Here is an 18,380-nt window from a genome sequence, read left to right as displayed (position 1 = left end):
AAGACTCCAAATCGCTAAAGCAATCCTGAGAAAAAGGAACAAAACTGAGGCATCACAAGCCCTGACTTCAAAACATACTGCAAAGTGATGGTAATCAAAGCAGCATGATGCTGCTACAAACTTAGAATGGCTATAATCACCAAGACAAAAAACAACAAATGCTGGAGAGGGTGTGGAGAAACGGGTACCCTAATTCACCGCTGGTGGGAATGCAAATTGGTGCAGCCTCTATGGAAATCAGTATGGAGATTCATCAAAAAATTCAAAATAGTAATACTTTATGATCCAGCTATCCCACTACTGGGTGTCTACCCAATGAACCTGAAATCAACAATCCAAAGAGGCTTATGCACCCCTATGTTCATTGCTGTATTATTCACTACAGCAAAGACATGGAAGCAACCCAAGTGTCTCTCAACTGATGAGTGGATAAAGAAGATGTGGTATACACAATGGAATACTACTCACCCATAAAAAAGGCAAAATCATCCCATTTATCACAACATGGATGGACCTGGAGGGTATTATGTTAAGAAAAATAAGCCAGAAAGAGAAAGACAAACACCACATGATATCACTCATATGTGAAAGATAAACGAACACACGGACAGAGAGAACTGTTTGGTGGTTGCCAGGGGCAAGATGGGTGGGTGATGGGCACAAGGTTGAAGGGATGCATTTATGTGGTGACTGACAAACAAGGATGTAAACAAAAATTTCACAATTAAAAAACAAATAAATAAATAAATAAATAAAATGTGTTTATGTAGATTCATGGCAGTAGTGCACCAACAACTGATTTTATTTTGTGTGTTTGCGAATTGTACCTAACTAAGCACTTGTCTTTGTTCTGTGGAAAATGTGGTTTCAACCCTGCAACCTCCAAGAATAGGCCTTCAACTCTCTTGCTCCTCCCATGTAGTGTGTTTCAAAATAAGAAATCAACTCTTGGGGCAAATCATCATCATCCGTCAGCTTGATAAAGCCATCAATAAAACATTTCTAACTGGAAGACATGCTATCTATTTTAAAACCACTGTCACCACCATCACCACCACCACCGTGTTTACTTGTTACTCTCTAGACCATTATGAAAGCTAGCTAAGATTTATATCGTATAAAAATGGGAGTAACTGCAAGAACTTCATCACTGGAGAAATAAGACCAAAATGGCAGGAAAAAAAAAGCTGTCAACCAGTTATTTTTATCTTTTATGGAGGTTGATTTTTCAATGGAGAAATAAAACCAGAAAATAACAAGAAAGAAACCCAATCTGTCAGTCAGTAATTGTTTTTATTTTTTTTATAGCAAAATTGCCTTACAGCCAATTAGATATGCCTCAAAAGTGCTTGTAGGAGAGATGTCTACGGCAAAGATGCTTACAGCAAAAACATCAGACACAACATATACCTATACAAGTACACCATAAAGAAGGCTTAATATTTGCTTCTTATTCCACAATGCTTCCCATACAATTTAACATATCAAATGTACTGAATTAGCTTAATGTCTCTGTTTTTATAAGGAGAGAGAACAAATCTTTTGAGATGTTCCAAGGGCTCTCTGCAAAATCTCAAGGTTAGTTAAAGGTCAAAAAAACTTTATTTAGAATTTTGATTTTCGGAAGTTTGTCAAAAATATCAAAAAGATTTTAAAACCCTTGGTCAAATAGGATCATAAGTCACTGTGAAATAATACTTAGTTATCCATTTAACCATAGTAACAGTTAAAGATTTCACAGCAATATAGAAAGTTACGGAGCAGGCCAGCCCCGTGGCTTAGTGGTTAAGTGCGCGCGCTCCGCCGCTGGCGGGCCCGGGGTTCGGATCCCGGGCGGGCACCGATGCACCGCTTCTCTAGCCATGCTGAGGCTGTGTCTCACATACAGCAACTAGAAGGATGTGCAACTATGACATACAACTATCTACTGGGGTTTTGGGGAAAAAAAGGAGGAAGATTGGCAATAGATGTTAGTGCAGAGCCGGTCTTCCTCAGCAAAGAGAGGAGGATTGGCATGGATGTTAGCTCAGGGCTGATCTTCCTCACAAAAAAAAAAAAAAATGAAAGTTACAGAGTTCTTTTACTTAGCTCCTTTACTATCAAGAGTTCTAGTCATCAAAGACCTGATGAAGACAACATGGAACATAGGTGATTATTTTGACAAGACACAAGATCTTTGTTTTTTCTAGGCAGATTACTTCAAAGGTAAAGAAAAACCTTTCACAATCTCTTATCAGGAACAGACCAATAGTCCAAGAAAACTTTGTCTGTATATCAGATGAAAGGAAATTGTTTTATTTTTACATAAGTACACCATTGGTATTAAAGCTTAATTGTAAAACCCTTATAACAACAATTCAATTTTTAGCTAACTTGACCAAACATGTTTCCATCTTTCTCTCACTTTTCAACTTTCTTATATCCATAGTTTGTCTTTGATTTTTCTCCATCCCATTCTGAATTAACCAGCTGTATTTTAGGACAAAATAATTTTTATTTCCCTCAAAAAATGCATCTCCATGCTATATATCTTTTTTTTCTACCAGAAACACATATCTTACTTTCCCTGCATACAGAGGTGTTTCTCTTGTTATTTCTAGTAGCTTTAATTACATAAATAAGATTCCTAGCCCTTAGAAAACTTAATTTTTAGTAAAACTAAGTAATGAGCAGTTTGATCTGTGTTATACCAGTATTCTTTAGATGGGTAAATTTATAAGTATATTTCATAATTTCTAGAGACATATGGTTCTTCACAGTACAATCTTTCGAAGTGACACAAGACGTGTTTACTAATGGACTCAAATAATGTTACTTCTGTAATAGTGTTAAAAAAACAGAATTCAACTGAGTTAATATGAAGAACTAATTGGCTTTATTCAAGGATTCACGAATTGAGCAGCATCCCATCTAGCAAATAGAAAGGAGCTCTGGGGAGCTGTACAAAATGGATGGCTTTTATAGGTAGAAGGAGGAAAAAGTGAATTGTTTCAGGCAAGGTCACCTTCCTTTAGGGGATGAAAGGGATCTATCAAGTGGATTACCTTACCAGTGCTAATAAAGGAACTGCAGATTGACCAGGTAAAGATTACATTTTGGGAGGGGCTGAAACTGCAATTAGCTCAGATACTAAGTCCTGGTTTGCTGATGTAGGGCTTAGCACAAGTGACAGCTTTTTTGAGCCTGCTGTCTCCTTTTTCTAAAAACAATAGGAAACCAAAAGTAGATAAACTTATGTTCAGTAATTAATGTTCAATATTTTACCTTATTTAAAAATGATCTAGATAGTCATTGAATTTCTATCATTTAAGTTAATTTAGCAAAATTTTAAGGTTTCAAGTTACTGGAAAGGTTTGGAAAAAATATTTAAAAAGTTCACCTAAAAACTTTTTAGCCTACTTACATCTATTCAATTTACTTGTCCTTAGCAATTATGTTTTTAGACTATCAACATAACTTCATGAGAAGTTAGACAAAGTCAGCCATTGTCCCAAGCTATTTTTCTGGCTGACAAATTTTGTAAGAGATAGTATAAACTTTTTTGAACTTTAGTAAGCCTAAGTAGAATAAAAGTGTTATATTTAATGTGGATAACGCTAAAGAGATGTCTTTTTTAATTAAAACAACAAAGTTCAACTAACTTTAATGCTGAATACTTTCCCAGATCATGTGAACCTGAAAATCATTTGGGTTTGTTTCTGTGATATTTCTGAGAATTCAATTTATATAAGTGCTTAATTTTCCCTAAGCCAATTAAATAGGACTCTTCTACAAATTAAATTTGGCAATACCATCTGGAGGTAGAAAAATACCATATCTATAATATGCATACATAGATATACATAAACATCCTGATAGACACAGAGATCTCATAGCTTTCATTCCAAAATTTTAGCCATAAATCAGGTATATTACAAAATTCACAAGTTCATAAATAATTGTTCTTTGACAGACAGAACAAGTTGAAGTTCCTTGCTTAAAAACTCTTGTGGGGGCTGGCCCTGTGACGTAGTGGTTAAGTGCGCGCGCTCTGCTGCTGGTGGCTCGTGTTTGGATCCCAGGCGTGCACCAATGCACTGCTTGTCAGCCATGCTGTGGCGGCGTCCCACATAAAGTAGAGGAAGACAGGCACAGATGTTAGCCCAGGGCCAGTCTTGCTCAGCAAAAAGATGTGGATTGGCATGGACGTTAGCTCAGGCCTGATCTTCCTCACATACACACACAAAAAACAACTTTTTTGCTAACGTTTGTGGACAAGATTTTTAAGGTCCTTGACAAATAATCTTAAGGAGGGTGTGGTCTAGAGTTGAACAAGAGAACCTTTTTAGTAGTTTGTATTTTAGAAATGCCTCTTTCCCCCCTTGTTTTTTCCTTTAGTCTCAGGCAATTGTGGGCTCTGTTTACATTTCAAAGACATGATAAGATTGACAACTTCAATGGACAGAGAAAGAATGCAAATTTTTTCTTGGAGTTTTGGGGTGTATTTTTCTATTATCAGAAGTCTAGAGTAATTACTTTTTTTCTGAAGAACGAGGCAATCTTGGTTCTGATATCCTGATCTTTTTTAATATCTACAAGCATTTTGAGAGGGAAAGGTGTTTTGGGGATTGGTAAAAAGGAATAGGTGAACTATGAATTGCCTCTTGAGCTGCATTTCTAGTTTCACAAAGATTTGTAAGATGAGGACAGTTACTCTCTATTCTTTGAGGAATTGAGTTGCAGCCTAAATGATATCATAGTGTTATATATCCATATAATTACATTATCACTTTTAGTAGAAACTTTTACAAAGGCTTCAGAAGGTTTTGTTTTCCCTCTGGGTACATAATTTTATATTAGCTTGTGGAGAAGGCCTAAAAATAAATTCTTATCAGGCTCTGTATGTCAACTTCCAGTTTGGCCCACGTTTGACTACTGAGCTACTAAAAATAAAATATTTTAAATTTCTTGTCTGTTTTCAGCTGGGGCAAGCAGTAAATATTTATGGCAATATTCAATGACCTCTTGGACATTAGAGATGTCCCCAAAGAGGGTGCAAAATATATACACTTTTTCTTTCTCTGGCTGGCACTGTTCCATAGACAGAAATCTGGGAGAATTGACTCTGGTAAGAATTCTTAGATTTTGCTGGCTTCACCAGTTTTTCCAGGATCTCATCTGAAGGTTCTGAGTGAGGTTTAAAAATAAGAATGTAGCACCAATATTTACCAGAATTTGGCAAGGTTTATTATTAATTTCAATTTTACTTCCATTGGCTGTTTAAGGGAATAATGTAGCAATTTACCAGAAAACTCATCAAAATCTCATGACTTCTGAAAGGGGGCGATACAGGGGCCCTCCTTTGGAGGTAGATAGGAGAACATTTGTAAGGCCACTATCTTGATGGACTTTATTGTCTTTCTTCAAAGTCCTTTGAAAGTGCTCAGCTACAAATCACAAGTTCAATCAGATTGATGGCCTCCCATCCTATTCTCTGCCTTTTTATCAATCCACTAAATCTCAGAGGGTAATTCATTTAGAAAAACTTTTGAGGATCCTCACTAGGTTTAGGACATTATTTAACTATGGCCCTTAGATTGGACTTTGACATAGGAGTAAAAGATATCTTAAGAGAAACATTTGTAGCATTAAGTAGTCTTATTTTAAGAGGTAACTATTTAATAGACTCTTCACATTGAAAAGTCAATTCAGACAGAGTGTTATTAGAATGAATACTCTAATAAAGAAGGCTAGAGGGGACCAGTAGGAGTTACATCAGTCTTATAGTCTTTTGTTTTAGGTACCTCTTACATCTTTAATTTTTGTTCTAGTCTAATTTCTATTCTTTTATTTAAGGGATTCCCTAAGGCTAGTCCTTCTTCTTCCTTAAATTCACTTTTTAATTTGGTCTTTACATAGGCACCAGTAAGACAATTATTTAGGAGGCGATCTCTCTCTAAAAAAAATTCAGACATAGAAGTTTCTCCAATTCAAAGGATCCATTTTCTGACCATTGACACATAAGATCCTATATTAACATCAATAACACAAACCAATAGGCCTGTTTGACTAACCAGGGTCATAAAAGGAATCCCAAATAACAGTGCAAAAGAAGCAGCTAATAGAAGATCCAGAAAGTTTGCCCCCAGATTTAGTGTAAGAAGGTAAGGCTCTTCAGTGCTACAGGCAGTAAGAACGTGTAGTGAAGACGCTCTCCAGTTTCCCATGAGACACCTCTCATCATAGACCTGCTACTCTGTGACACCAGGCAGGTGCTACTGGAATAGGACTTTTCCAGCACTAACAAACAATGAAGGTTAAGATGACAAAATCCCCTTGTGGGCTGGGACTCCTTAGGAGAAATTTCTCTGAGAGCTGGCAGTCAGACAAGAGAGTGCTTCTTGTGACTTCTTTTCTTGGAACTCCAGTCTATTTGACTGGCCACCAAGATGCACACTGATACATTCTCCTTCTGGCTGGTGGAGATTCAAGAAAACATCTGACTGGTCACAAAGCCAAATTCTAAAGACATAGAACAAGACAGAAAGAAAACCTCATCTAACTTTTGTTATATGCACAGTAACTGCTTTAGCTAAGACTTGGGTCTCTTGGAGCCAAATGAATACCTAAGAGGGATGTTCCACTGGGTTGGGAATTGTGTGGTGTTTCACAGAGTACCTCACTGCGTGGAAATTTTCCTAAGGTTGGCAGATGAACTAGTGTCAGTGCAACTTGTTTCATGAGCAACTTATCCTAACATGGGAATCCTTGAGTTTGGTGACAAGTGCTCTAATATATTTTAAGTGCTCAACCTATGCCCACCAATTTTTCAGCTTTGTCTTCCAAGATTGTACCTTATCAATAGCCTTTACTTCACGTGGACATTATCCCACAGCAACGTTTGTCTAAATAGATGCTGGTCTGGTGATATCTGTGAATGCACCAGTCTGTGAGGCCGACTCAAAGAGCAGGCTTATAGTATCAATGTCTGCATTCTACTCTACGGTTTTCTTCCTTATGACAAATGACACAACAGACAGAGACAAAAAAAGTACTGAACATCTCTGGGAGGAAAAGGATCAATAAGAACCAAAAGTACTCAGAGAAAATCTTTATCAGAGTTGCTATACCAAAGAAATAAGTTCCACAAATATTTTCTCCTTCCAATGTAAATTTAGAAAAGGAAACAAAAAGAACTCTCACCACTCTCACTTCCACTAGACCCTGCAGAAAGAGATCTAGCAGACTGATGTAGAATTCTTACCATCTGGTGGCTTTTTCTCTGAGTTTCCAGGATCACTACACTACAGCAGCCTCAGATTGAGCAAAATTGAGCCAGTGAAGTTTCTCCTAGCTGGCATGGAAACTTCTGGGGACGTAAATTTTCCCCTTGTAGACTGTTTTTTCTGGTATATTAATTAAATTGACATGAGACAGATTAACAGGAGAAAAACAAATTTACTGCTGTACTTATGAAAGCCTCACATAGACATGAGAGGGTCAAAGACAGGCAATTGATGATTATATGCCATCCTGAGCTAAAGAGAAAAAGGTAGTGGTCTTGGTCTTTAAAGGGAATTAAGACAATTCACAGGAAGTGTGAAAGAGCATATATTTGATAAGTAAATCTTTGTCATGCCATGCAGAGACAATAGGACACAGAGAGGATTTTGAACAAACTGGCCCCGCTGAGCTCCCCCACTTTAGCACCTCTAGCCTATTCTTTTTGTAGTTATCTCTGGTGACAGAACACTTTTTGCACCAGGCCCTGTATCTAAATTCTTTTAGGTGGTTATTGGGGAGTTTAAAAGCCCTTCCTCAGTCTTTTGGACCATGTCTTCAGCTCATAATAATCCACTTCAAAGTGACACATTTTTGGGAGGCTCATTCTGAACCCCTTCAGTGGTATCAATGTATAGGGCTCTCCACAGACTTCATTTCCAAGCAGCCTCTCACAGACGCCTCCATATTTCCTGGTGCTTGCAGTGTAACACAGAGGCCAGCCCAGAATTCATATTCCCTTCAATCTTCAGCCAAGACTTGGTGCTCTGCCTGTCTGAGGCCTGAATTCCTAAAAGAAGGAAGAAGGGTCTTAAATTTTATACTATCTGGTAACAAAGGCATTAGGTTTTCAGTTTTAAGGATGGTGGCAGAACACATGAGAATCTTGGGCCTGCAGCAAAAGACTGAATTTTTGATGTCACAGCTTGCAGCAAGAACTTTACATTTGAATTTGTTTCTGTTACCCTTCCCAATTACAGCATGGGAACTGCAAACAGGCCTAGGGCGGTTTGTACACACTGCAGATCTGCATCACAGCTGAGGATCTATGTGCTTAAGAAACCCCAATATTTTAAAGTGATTCATAAGACAACCTGCCCAACTTTTGTCACCTATAAAGGTATTAGCTTTATTATATTGTTCAAGTAATTAATCAGCCTTTACCCCTGGTAAAGAAACAACCATATGAATTGAAGTCTATTTGTTATACAAAATGTTATCTTATCTTTGATAGGATAGTTTGGAACAGTAGCTGATAAAAGATATAAAAAAACAAGAGTGCTGCATGGGGAAAATATGTCATAACAGACTTTACTTCTCCCTTTAAATATTAGAAAAATCGGTCCTTTCAAGAAAAATGCCCATTAAAGATTCTGGACACCAGGACTTTGATTTGTGATGTCAAGGAATTGCTAAAAGTCTTTAGGCAGCAGAAAGAGATGGGCAGAATGGCCACAAGAATTCATTGAAAAGTCCATTTCAAGGATGATGTGATGCCAGTTGGTGAGGCTATAATTGATGAGAGAAAAGGAAAAAAAATCAGAAGGTGACATTTTCTAAATCAATTAAAATTTATTAGCCGTATTGGAAAGCAATATCATTTGCTACCCATATCACAACAAAGTGATTCTGAGTGGATTTCCAAGTAAAAATATAAAAATAATGTAATTTATAGAAGAAAACCAAGGAGATCATCTTTGTGTTCTTAGAATGGGAAAATGTTTCTGACACTGAACAAAAACATTAAATATAATGGGGAAAATGACAAATTAGATTAGAGTAAAATTCAGAGTTGATGTTCATCAAAACATAGAAAGAGATAGAGATCATGCTATGAAAAAACATTTAGACGGCACATATATAAAACTTGTATAAGTCAACTAGAAAAAGAAAGATAATAGGGAAAAGGTGAAAATATTCCAAAAAAACACTTTAAAATAAAAGGTTTCCCAAAGTCTATTTCATATGTGAAAAAAATATTCAACTTCCTAAGTTATCAGGAAAGGCAAGTAAAATCCCTACCTGGAAACATGACAACAACAGGAATACCAAATGAAAATGACAGAAAATACATAGTGTTCACACAACGTGGATAAACGAAGAATCTCTTGCTCTGTTGGTGGGTGTGGAAACTGCTTTAAATAAAAGCCTTTTGGAAAATATTTCACAGTGTGTAATACAAATGGGTAGATGTAAGTCTTTTGTCATAAAATTCCACTACCATGTATACACCCAAAAGCACTACATACATTTCTCACAAAGAGAAAAAAATTTACATATGAGAAGTAGTCCTAATTTCTCCGAAACTAAAAAGAACTCACATGAAGATCGGCAGAGGAATGATTAAATTAATTCTTTTTTATTCAATTTCGATAAATTCATAAATATCATATGGAATAAAAAAACAAAAACAACAAATAAAGGGATGTTGTTTACACCAAAATTCGTGTAAAATTAAAAATAGCCTGAAAGTCTTCTTTGCTCTTAGATGTCACAATATTGGTTAACTAGCAAATGTAGTGATGTGTGGGGTAAAAATGTGGTTTCTGCAGAATGCTACCAAATTCTAATTTTTTTTTGTCTAGATGTTGAGTACAGAGGGATATTCAGTTTGTGCAATTTAATTGAGCTGTGCATTTATGACCTGTGTATATGACATTAGCATTTTTTTTTTAAGAGACTGAACACTTAGTTGGCTTTTTTATGTGAGGAAGATTGGCCTTGTGCTAACATCTGTTGCCAATCCTCTGCTTCTTTTTCTTTTTTCTCCCCAAAGTCCCAGTAAATCGTTGTATGTCATAGTTGTACATCCTTCTAATTGCTCTATGTGGGATGTCGCCTCAGCATGGGTTGATAAGCGGTGAGTGGGTCCGCGCCCAGGATCCGAACTGGCAAACCTCGGGCTGCCAAAGCAGAATGTGCAAACAACCACTACGCCACCGGACGAGCCCCGACATTGGCATTTTTTAAAAATACAGATTGACAACAAAATGGAGAGCTTAATGGATTATTGTTGGATTGCCATGATACCATCCAAGTGGAGGTTAAATATATTAAACAATTACACTCTGATTATTTTTTGAGAGTATGCTGTAATTTCTAAGTTAAAAATTAAAATATCGTAAATGTATAATTACCAAATTGAAAGGGGTCAAATGTAGGATTATTTTAAAAAATTAATAAGAAAGAAAGTTATGATAGTAAAACCAGGAACATATAACTGATGTAATGAAGAACACACTATAAATTGGTAATTACAATCCAAAATGTAACCATTACTGTATTAAATATAACTACACAATTACTCTCGCTAAGGTTAAAAATATTTTACCATAGTCAATTGATATTTTCAAAGAGAGATACCTAATAATTCATATGGAAAAAATGAAAAATATATTCTATACAAATTTAAACCATTAACCAATTAGCATATGGATAAACATATCAGATAAAATAGACTTTAAAGTTAAAGTAGTTTTGCTATTATCATTATTTGTATTTTTTTATGTCTTGATTTACAATTTTGCAATGTTATGGATAAAAAATAAGCATAATTTGAGTGATTTTAAAATTATACAAGTGTGCACATATAAACACGAGAATCACACACATAAATATGTATATACATTCAAATACCAGCAAACAAATGTATATATATACTCACACAAATGTTTAGAGTCTCTTATGTTGTAAATATTTCTAAGTGTATTGTGAGCCTAGAATGTTTCTCTATTTTCTTGACAGAATGATCAATATATATCCATCAGGTGAAACAAATGCTTTGTTTCTAATATTTGAAACTTTAACTCTTTGTATCAGCTTTATAATATAAATATAGAAAAATTAATATTAAAATCATTTGTAAAGTTAAGGAAATATCCATTTTATTTCTTTGAATATCCAGAGATAAACAGCATCGCATAAACAAAATGGATTCATGTCTTACGCCTCCAAATGAACATTCCCCCACTTCTTCAAGGTTAGTGGAAGTCTCCACCATAACCTTATTTTTTCACCTTTGAGACATGGAAGTGAAACTTGGAACATGTTTCTGCCAACATGTCTAATTGACATCTTCACATTATAGAAAATAATCTACCTTCTACAGATCCCAAAATCCATATAATTTTATCTCAGATGAAATGCATTAATAGGCAACACTTTACATAATATCTCTTAAAAATCTGTAAAAACATACTTTTATGGTCTCATTTATCTGACTCCAATTTTAATGGTCATTTCTACATGAAAGTGTTCTAAAGATACTCTCTGCCATCATAAAATATTATTTCAAATGAGTATGGTCTATCTAAGGATGTCATATACAACTCATACTTTTCTCTCAAACATTTTACTCTCTGAAAATAAATCTAACCTACAGTTTCACTTAATGTTCATTTTCTCATGGGAAAATTTTTCCTCCTTCAGTTTCCAAATGACAGTCTCAAATGGTGTTCCTGCTTTATGGAACCTTTTCTACAATTCCATAAGTGGTTCATGTCTGTAAAACTTACCATATTTTGATTGAAAGTTACATTCTTAATGACTTCTCTACAATCTCCAGTTTCCAGAATCGCAGTTATAATAGATACATAGAATCTTAATCCTTTGTTGCAAACATTAATTTCAATTACATAAATATTAACATGATAATGATATCATATTTCATTTAAGTTACCATTCATGATATCATTTATTTAGGAGCAGAAGCTCAGTCACTCTTATTTGCCACTCTCTTGTCATGTGACTATTTTATAAATGTGCTTATACATTGAAGGGAGTTAATGAATAGACAAAGAACCATTTAATAAACATACATTTTACACATTCAGGATAAGTTGAAGTTATTATATTCCTTTCCACAGAAAGCAGAGCCTAGATACTCTGGGGTCATAGCTCATGAGAATGTAGGGGCTGACAGCTGGGAAACATATATTGATTAGGATAGAAGCATTCCTCAGTGACAAACTGGGACTGTTTAAAACCACCAAACAAACGTGGATGATAGAGGAGGGTGTCCGCAAAAATAAGAAGGTGCACACCAAGACGAGGATGCTTTGCACAGCTGTAGTCTCAGGGGAGGATCTGGGGGAGGGATTGTTCCTGTGAATGTATTGGACGTTCTGCCCGTGCCTGCGCAGGATGAAAACCATGGAGCTGCTGGACCAGATCATGAGCCCCAAGCAGAAACTGTCACAGAATAATACTAAGGCTACATGGAATGACTGTGTGATATTGTGTTGAGTTACAGAATGACAGTACCCAAAATCTTTTTCCCCTGTGATGTTTGTGTTACTTCTTTTGCCCGACATATACAAAAGAACCATAAAATTTAGCAACATGTTCAGGATTCAGCAGAAGACATTGAACGTTTCTGTGTATTTGGGAGCTTTCGCTTTAAGCTCTGCCCACCTAGAGTTCAAGGGGCTGATCATGATGGTCCTGAACACACTCAAGAGGCAGGTGGTGCCAATGGACACATCCCTGCTCACTCTGTGAACATAGAAAACAAGTTTGCATCCAAAATCACTAAAGGAATGTTTCCACCCCAAACCTGCCATTATTTCGGGGACTCCTTTAGAAAAAATAACTAAGAAGTTGGTTACCATCAGGTGCTTGAGAATCAAATCTGTGAACATACATGTGTATCCTTTTAAGTAAAGGAAGAGATAATGGTAAAGAAGAGAAAAATTCCCCAGAATTCCAACTATCAGCTGTAATAAAAGGATCATTCCTATGCTAAATCCCTGGAGGCCGTTCTGTCAAATCCCAAGGAGTGACAGTCATCTTCTGAGTCAGAGATTTGTGCATGAGAAGTAAGGCACGAGCTACATGCATCATGTCAACTGAAATTCAATATTGTTCTCCTTTTACCTCAGTTCCTACTTAGAAATAATTATTTATAATTTTTATTTTCTAACAGGTTTTCAAGTATTGACTGTTAAATGTTTAAAGTGCTTTGTACACCTGAAATTTTTGCAATGTTATAAACCAATGTTACTGCAATAAAATGAATGGTTTTCTGTTAAAAAAAAAAAATAAAATAAAATAAAGTGCTTTTTACAGAATGTGGTTCACTACTATAAAGGCTGTGTGCGTTCAGCTCGTGTTCTTCATAACTTCCTGAGAGGGTCAGTCCTAGTATTTTCAATGAAAAGAGAAGGAGCACTGAGGCAGTGCAAGGTTAGTGATTTGTCAAATCCCAACCATTTTTATAGGAATAGTGGAGGTTTGAACTGGCTGGGCTCACATAATGTCAGTGCATTTGACCACAATGCCAATCTACAAAGCTAATTAGATACATTCTTCAAAGTGCGTGTGTATATTTAGATATTTTCATACTTTGTTCCATCATTTTACATTGGAGGTATTTTATTTTATATTTTTGTAACAAGTTTCCATTATGTGTAAGTTTTTATTTTATAGGCATATACCAATTATGGATAAAGTTTTAAATATCCTAGTAGAATCTAGATGCACTGATTGTGGTAGAACTCCCCAGCGACCTGCTCCATAACAAGCTGTATTGACAAAATGCATTATTGACTTTATATTGGATCAGCTATAGGAACACTAATTTGCTTTTATGGCAGGAATGAAATGATATATATGTCAAGAATCACTTAATGCTCTTCTGTACCCTGGACTTGAAACACCAATATATGATAGAGTACTGTCAGGTAGAAACTCAATATTACTAATTTGAAATGATAAACTAACTTGTTTATTAACATCATTTAAGAAAAAGTATTAGTAATAAGGCAAGCCTTGTGGAACATGTTTAAATATGACATGCACACAAAATGAATCTTCAAGGTGTGAAAACTTTCATATTTTATAAATTGAAACTTCAGAGCTTATAATTGATATGAGAATATTTTAAACCAGAGTATAGACCCAAGATAATTTTGTGTCTAACTGCTATCTGAAATCCATTTTGTATCATTACCATTTCTTTAAATGCTCCTTTCCTAATTTGAAGATGAAAAATGGTCTCACCAAAATCAATAGATCATGGATATTTTCAGTTGAAAAACATAATGTCTCCATTAATTATTTCACACAACCAGAGTTAGAGAAAACATTTCTCTTCCAGAAATTATCATTCCTATGCACTGGTTCTGTGAAGGATTTGATAATTCTAGATTTATTCTAGCTTTTATGAATCATGGAGGTGTTCTAGGCACACCTCTCGTAATCCTGCAAGTGTGGTCCCTGATCCCTGTAACATAGCCTGACTGCAGATATGTTTTAGACCTACAGCCATGGTCCACATTAAAAGTGAGATTTCATTATCACTTGGATTAAACAGCAACAATCACTGTCTGTGAGGATTACACTAAATCACGTTGGGAGGCATCAGGGATCGTGTTGGGTCTAACACACTCCTCTCTCTTTACTAGCTCAGCTCAAGCCTCAGAATCAATCTTCCTTTCTGCATGGCTTTGGCACTGGATCAGATCAAATACAGAAGAATCTCTTTTTTCCCAATATCATCACTTACCCAGATTCCTGACACCCCTCCTTGCTTGCAGACTTTGCCTCTCAAACTGGAAAGGAAAATACTCACCTGACTCCTTCCAGCTGCCAGGAAAGAGGCCAGTGTAGTATTTACCACAGCTGATGCTGCATGAGAGGGTGGGAGGCAGCGAGACCACCAGAAAGGGGTTTGTGGTACTGTGACCTCACCTCCCCTCTGAACTGCAATTATCTTTTCACCTGTAGCTGCAACAAGAGGACAGGCTTGGGAAGCTGAAAATATTTGTGAAAAGTTTTTCCCAGTTGTTAATTGCCATAAACAATGACAAGTTTCTTGTTGTCATCTCCAAAGAAAACTTAGCAGCGTTCGGAGATACTCCCTCTTTTCCTTGGTCTCTGGAGGTAGAAAGAATCTCACAGGGAGGGAGCAGGAAATACTGGGCTCTGATACCTAAAGGACTGGCTGTGAAGTACCTGAGGCTGATGCTTGGCCCATAATCAGGTCTGTGGGTCTCAGGCCTGCTAGCAGAGGTGCAGGTGGGTGTGACTCCCCCAGGTCCCTGAGTATGCTCTTACCTGGTCACTAGGCTGGTCTCTGGGTGGGTAGGACTGTTCCAGACCAGGGTATAACAGGGCTAGAGCCAGACAGGTAGTGGGATTGCTTCAGGGACCAAAGTTCCAGTGCAAGTTAAAGCCTGTTACCAGGGGCGCTTGTGTGCATCACACCTCTTGGGTCCCTTACGTGTGTCCCTTTGGCAGGCATGGCTTCCATTGGGTCCATGGGCAGGTCCCTGAGTTGGCAGAGCTGCCTCTGGTCCATATTTGAGTAGATCTGGTGCTGGAACAAAGGGCTGCTTCAGGGACAGGGGTTGGGTCTGAGGTCTGCAGGGTGTTACTAGGAGCACCTGCAGGTGCGTCTCCTCTCAAATCCCTTGGGTTGGTCCCTTGGGGGTTCCTTGTGTGGGAGGAACTCCCTCCAGATCATGGTAGAGGAAAGCTCGAGCTGGGTCATGGGAAAGCTTCACGGGGATTGCAGTTGGATCTGAATTTAGTGGGCCTGTTACAGGAGGTGTTATGGGCATGGCTATGGCCAGGCCCCTGAGCAGGTCCCTCGTAGGCAGAACTCCCTCTAGATTGTGGTAAAGCAGGTCTGGATTCGCTCATGAGACTGCTTCAGGGACCACAGTTGGGTCTGAGATTGGCAGGTAATTACCTCAGGCGCAGATGGGCATGGCTCTTCCTGAGTCCCTTGGCAGAAGTGGCCAGAGGCAGGACCACAAACAAGTGTGACTAGAGCTGAGTCCACAGTGAGACATCACAGTTTCTGGCCGGTAGGCAGCACCACAGTCAGCGGCCCTGCCCCCAGTGCTGGCTCCTGATTTCTCAAAGTGCTCCTCCTCAGTCTTGGGCTCCACTGGGGTTTTGCAACCTCCTACCTGGATCCCACAGCTCCCACAAAGACACTTTTCTTCATGAATGACTGCTAAATTGTGTGTGGGGGATGTGCTGACATCACTCCAGAATATAAATTCTAAGTGCTCTTTTGTTGTTATTGTTGTTGTTTAGTTTTACCCTTATCTAAACCATACTAAGAGGTAAAAGTGCTAACATTTTTCTAGGTGTATTAACAATTTTTTTTAAAAAATGTTTTTCATCCAAAAAATTCACTAGCCATTGGCAGATCTGCAATCCCTGGTGTAACTTCCGTGGTTGTGTAAAGTTACACAGCAAAAGAGAGTATGCTGAAGTACTTAAGGTTACAGTTCTCTTTATAAGGTGACCTTAAAATAGAAATTCATGCTAAATTGTCTTGGTCGGCCCAAAGTAAACACAGGAGCTCTTAAACCAGAAAAGTCAGAGATATGTGGCCAAAGAAGGTGTTAGATGTGAGAAATATTAAGAGCTTTAATATACTGTTTCTGTGTTTGAATACTGGAGTTGGAAGCACGCATAAATCACCAAAGGAAATGAATTCAGCCAACAACTGTTCAATCCTGGGAACTGATTCTTCCCTTGAGATTGAAGAGATGGGCTCAGGTCAGCTGCATCTTGATTTGGGGACTATATGACCCTAACCAGAGTGATAAGCCAAATAAGCTACAATATTGACTTATATACTGTGAGAAAATACATGGGTATTGTATTAAGCTGCTAATTTTGTGGTAATTTATGTCATAAATGAAAAAGTGATACATGTAAGAATAAGTTTGCTAAAATATTTACACAATGAAATACAGTAAAAGTAGCCATAACTTGACTCTTAACTAGTTTCTAGCAGTTTGAGTTGTATCTGATTTTTTATGCAATTTTAAAATACGTCACACTATTTCAGAGTATGTCACATAGACACTATTAACATATATGGATATTTTCAATATGTACGTAAATATTTTCATATTGGGGTTAGCCAATCAAATTCCCCTCCTCATGCAGTGATGTACAAAGAAGATATTTTCAAGTACATAGTCAGAAATACTACATCATATCCATGTTGGATGTCAGTGAACCATATTTATGGAAACATCTCCTGTTTGTACATTTACAGAGTTGAATTTGTCTGTCTCCTGCTATCACCCACAACCGGTCATGTGCATCATTGATCTTGATGATTTGTGCACATGTGGATTATCCATATGTTTTTTGAGACATGAGATTCCTTCACCTAATGATTACACTTTTTCACTCTGAGTGGGGAATTGCTAAAGGGCCCTTGCACATGGCTATAAGAGAGAATATCCCACTGTGTCCCCACATGTCATATCTTCCATGTTTTGGTTACTTTTCTTTTGAGTGCCTCCATCATATCTCCCCAGGAGAAGGAGCTTGCCCAGGGAAAACAAGTCATTAGAGAGGTCTCCTGTCTCCAAACTGGTGTAGGCCCTCCAGCGCCTCCCTGTACAGAACGAGGCATGTTCCCAGGACAATGTCTTCAGCTGAGTAACCCTCATGGTCTAGAAAATCCCTCCTCAATGTGCCTGTGCTCCAAGAGGTTTCCATTGAAATGCTGCAGTTGTAGATTATGCTCCCAGAGGAATCAAGAAGTACCCCTCTCACACCAGGGCTAAACTTGCAGCTGCATCCTAGTCCCTCCACCATCCTGGGTCTCAGAACTACCACGTAGAATCCAGTGAGGCCCAGGACCACAGGTCATCTCAACTTTCAGGCCCATCTAAGACCAGAACCTCTACCACAAATCATTCCTCCCAACTACTCCATGCTTTCCTTTTTATGGGGTTTTGATCACCTCTCCCTCCATTGCTTGTCTTCCTTCCTATCCATTCCATGGCATATGCACACAGGGCACCAGGGTAGGTACTCAGGCACCTTGATCCTGCACCTCCTTCAAGCTATCTGGCACCAAATGGGGTATCAGTTCCTTGGGAATGGATGCCCAGAACTCTCCTCCCCAGTATAAATGTGTAGGACATCCACTAGGCCCTAATCTAAAGGGGAAATGACAAATTAGTTTACATGAAAATTAAGAACTGATCTTCATCAAAAGATGAGACTGAGAGAGAGACTGAAAAAGGCAAGAGAGGATTTGTATCCAACAAATATAAAATCTCCTAAAAATAAACAGGAAAAAGATAGACAAAGTATTATGAAAAAATGAGAACTACAGTCCAGAAAACACTTCTAAA

The 18,380-nt window shown here is 37.6% G+C and overlaps 1 protein-coding gene across 1 annotated transcript; it reads right to left on the bottom strand.

Annotated features, from left to right (window-relative positions):
* Positions 1–12,107: 12,107 nt before the first annotated feature.
* Positions 12,108–15,083, bottom strand: LOC147912759 (vomeronasal type-1 receptor 4-like). The gene is given in 2 exon segments (XM_087422337.1): positions 12,108–12,999; positions 15,061–15,083. Coding segments are annotated over 2 exon segments (915 nt in total).
* Positions 15,084–18,380: the final 3,297 nt, after the last annotated feature.

The sequence above is a fragment of the Ceratotherium simum genome, chromosome 33 (genome assembly GCF_057802395.1).
Source record: "Ceratotherium simum simum isolate JZ-2026a chromosome 33, ASM5780239v1, whole genome shotgun sequence".
NCBI classification, from domain to species: domain Eukaryota; kingdom Metazoa; phylum Chordata; class Mammalia; order Perissodactyla; family Rhinocerotidae; genus Ceratotherium; species Ceratotherium simum.
The sequence above is the reverse complement of the archived record's forward strand: the minus strand, read 5'-3'. Positions and strand labels throughout refer to the sequence as shown.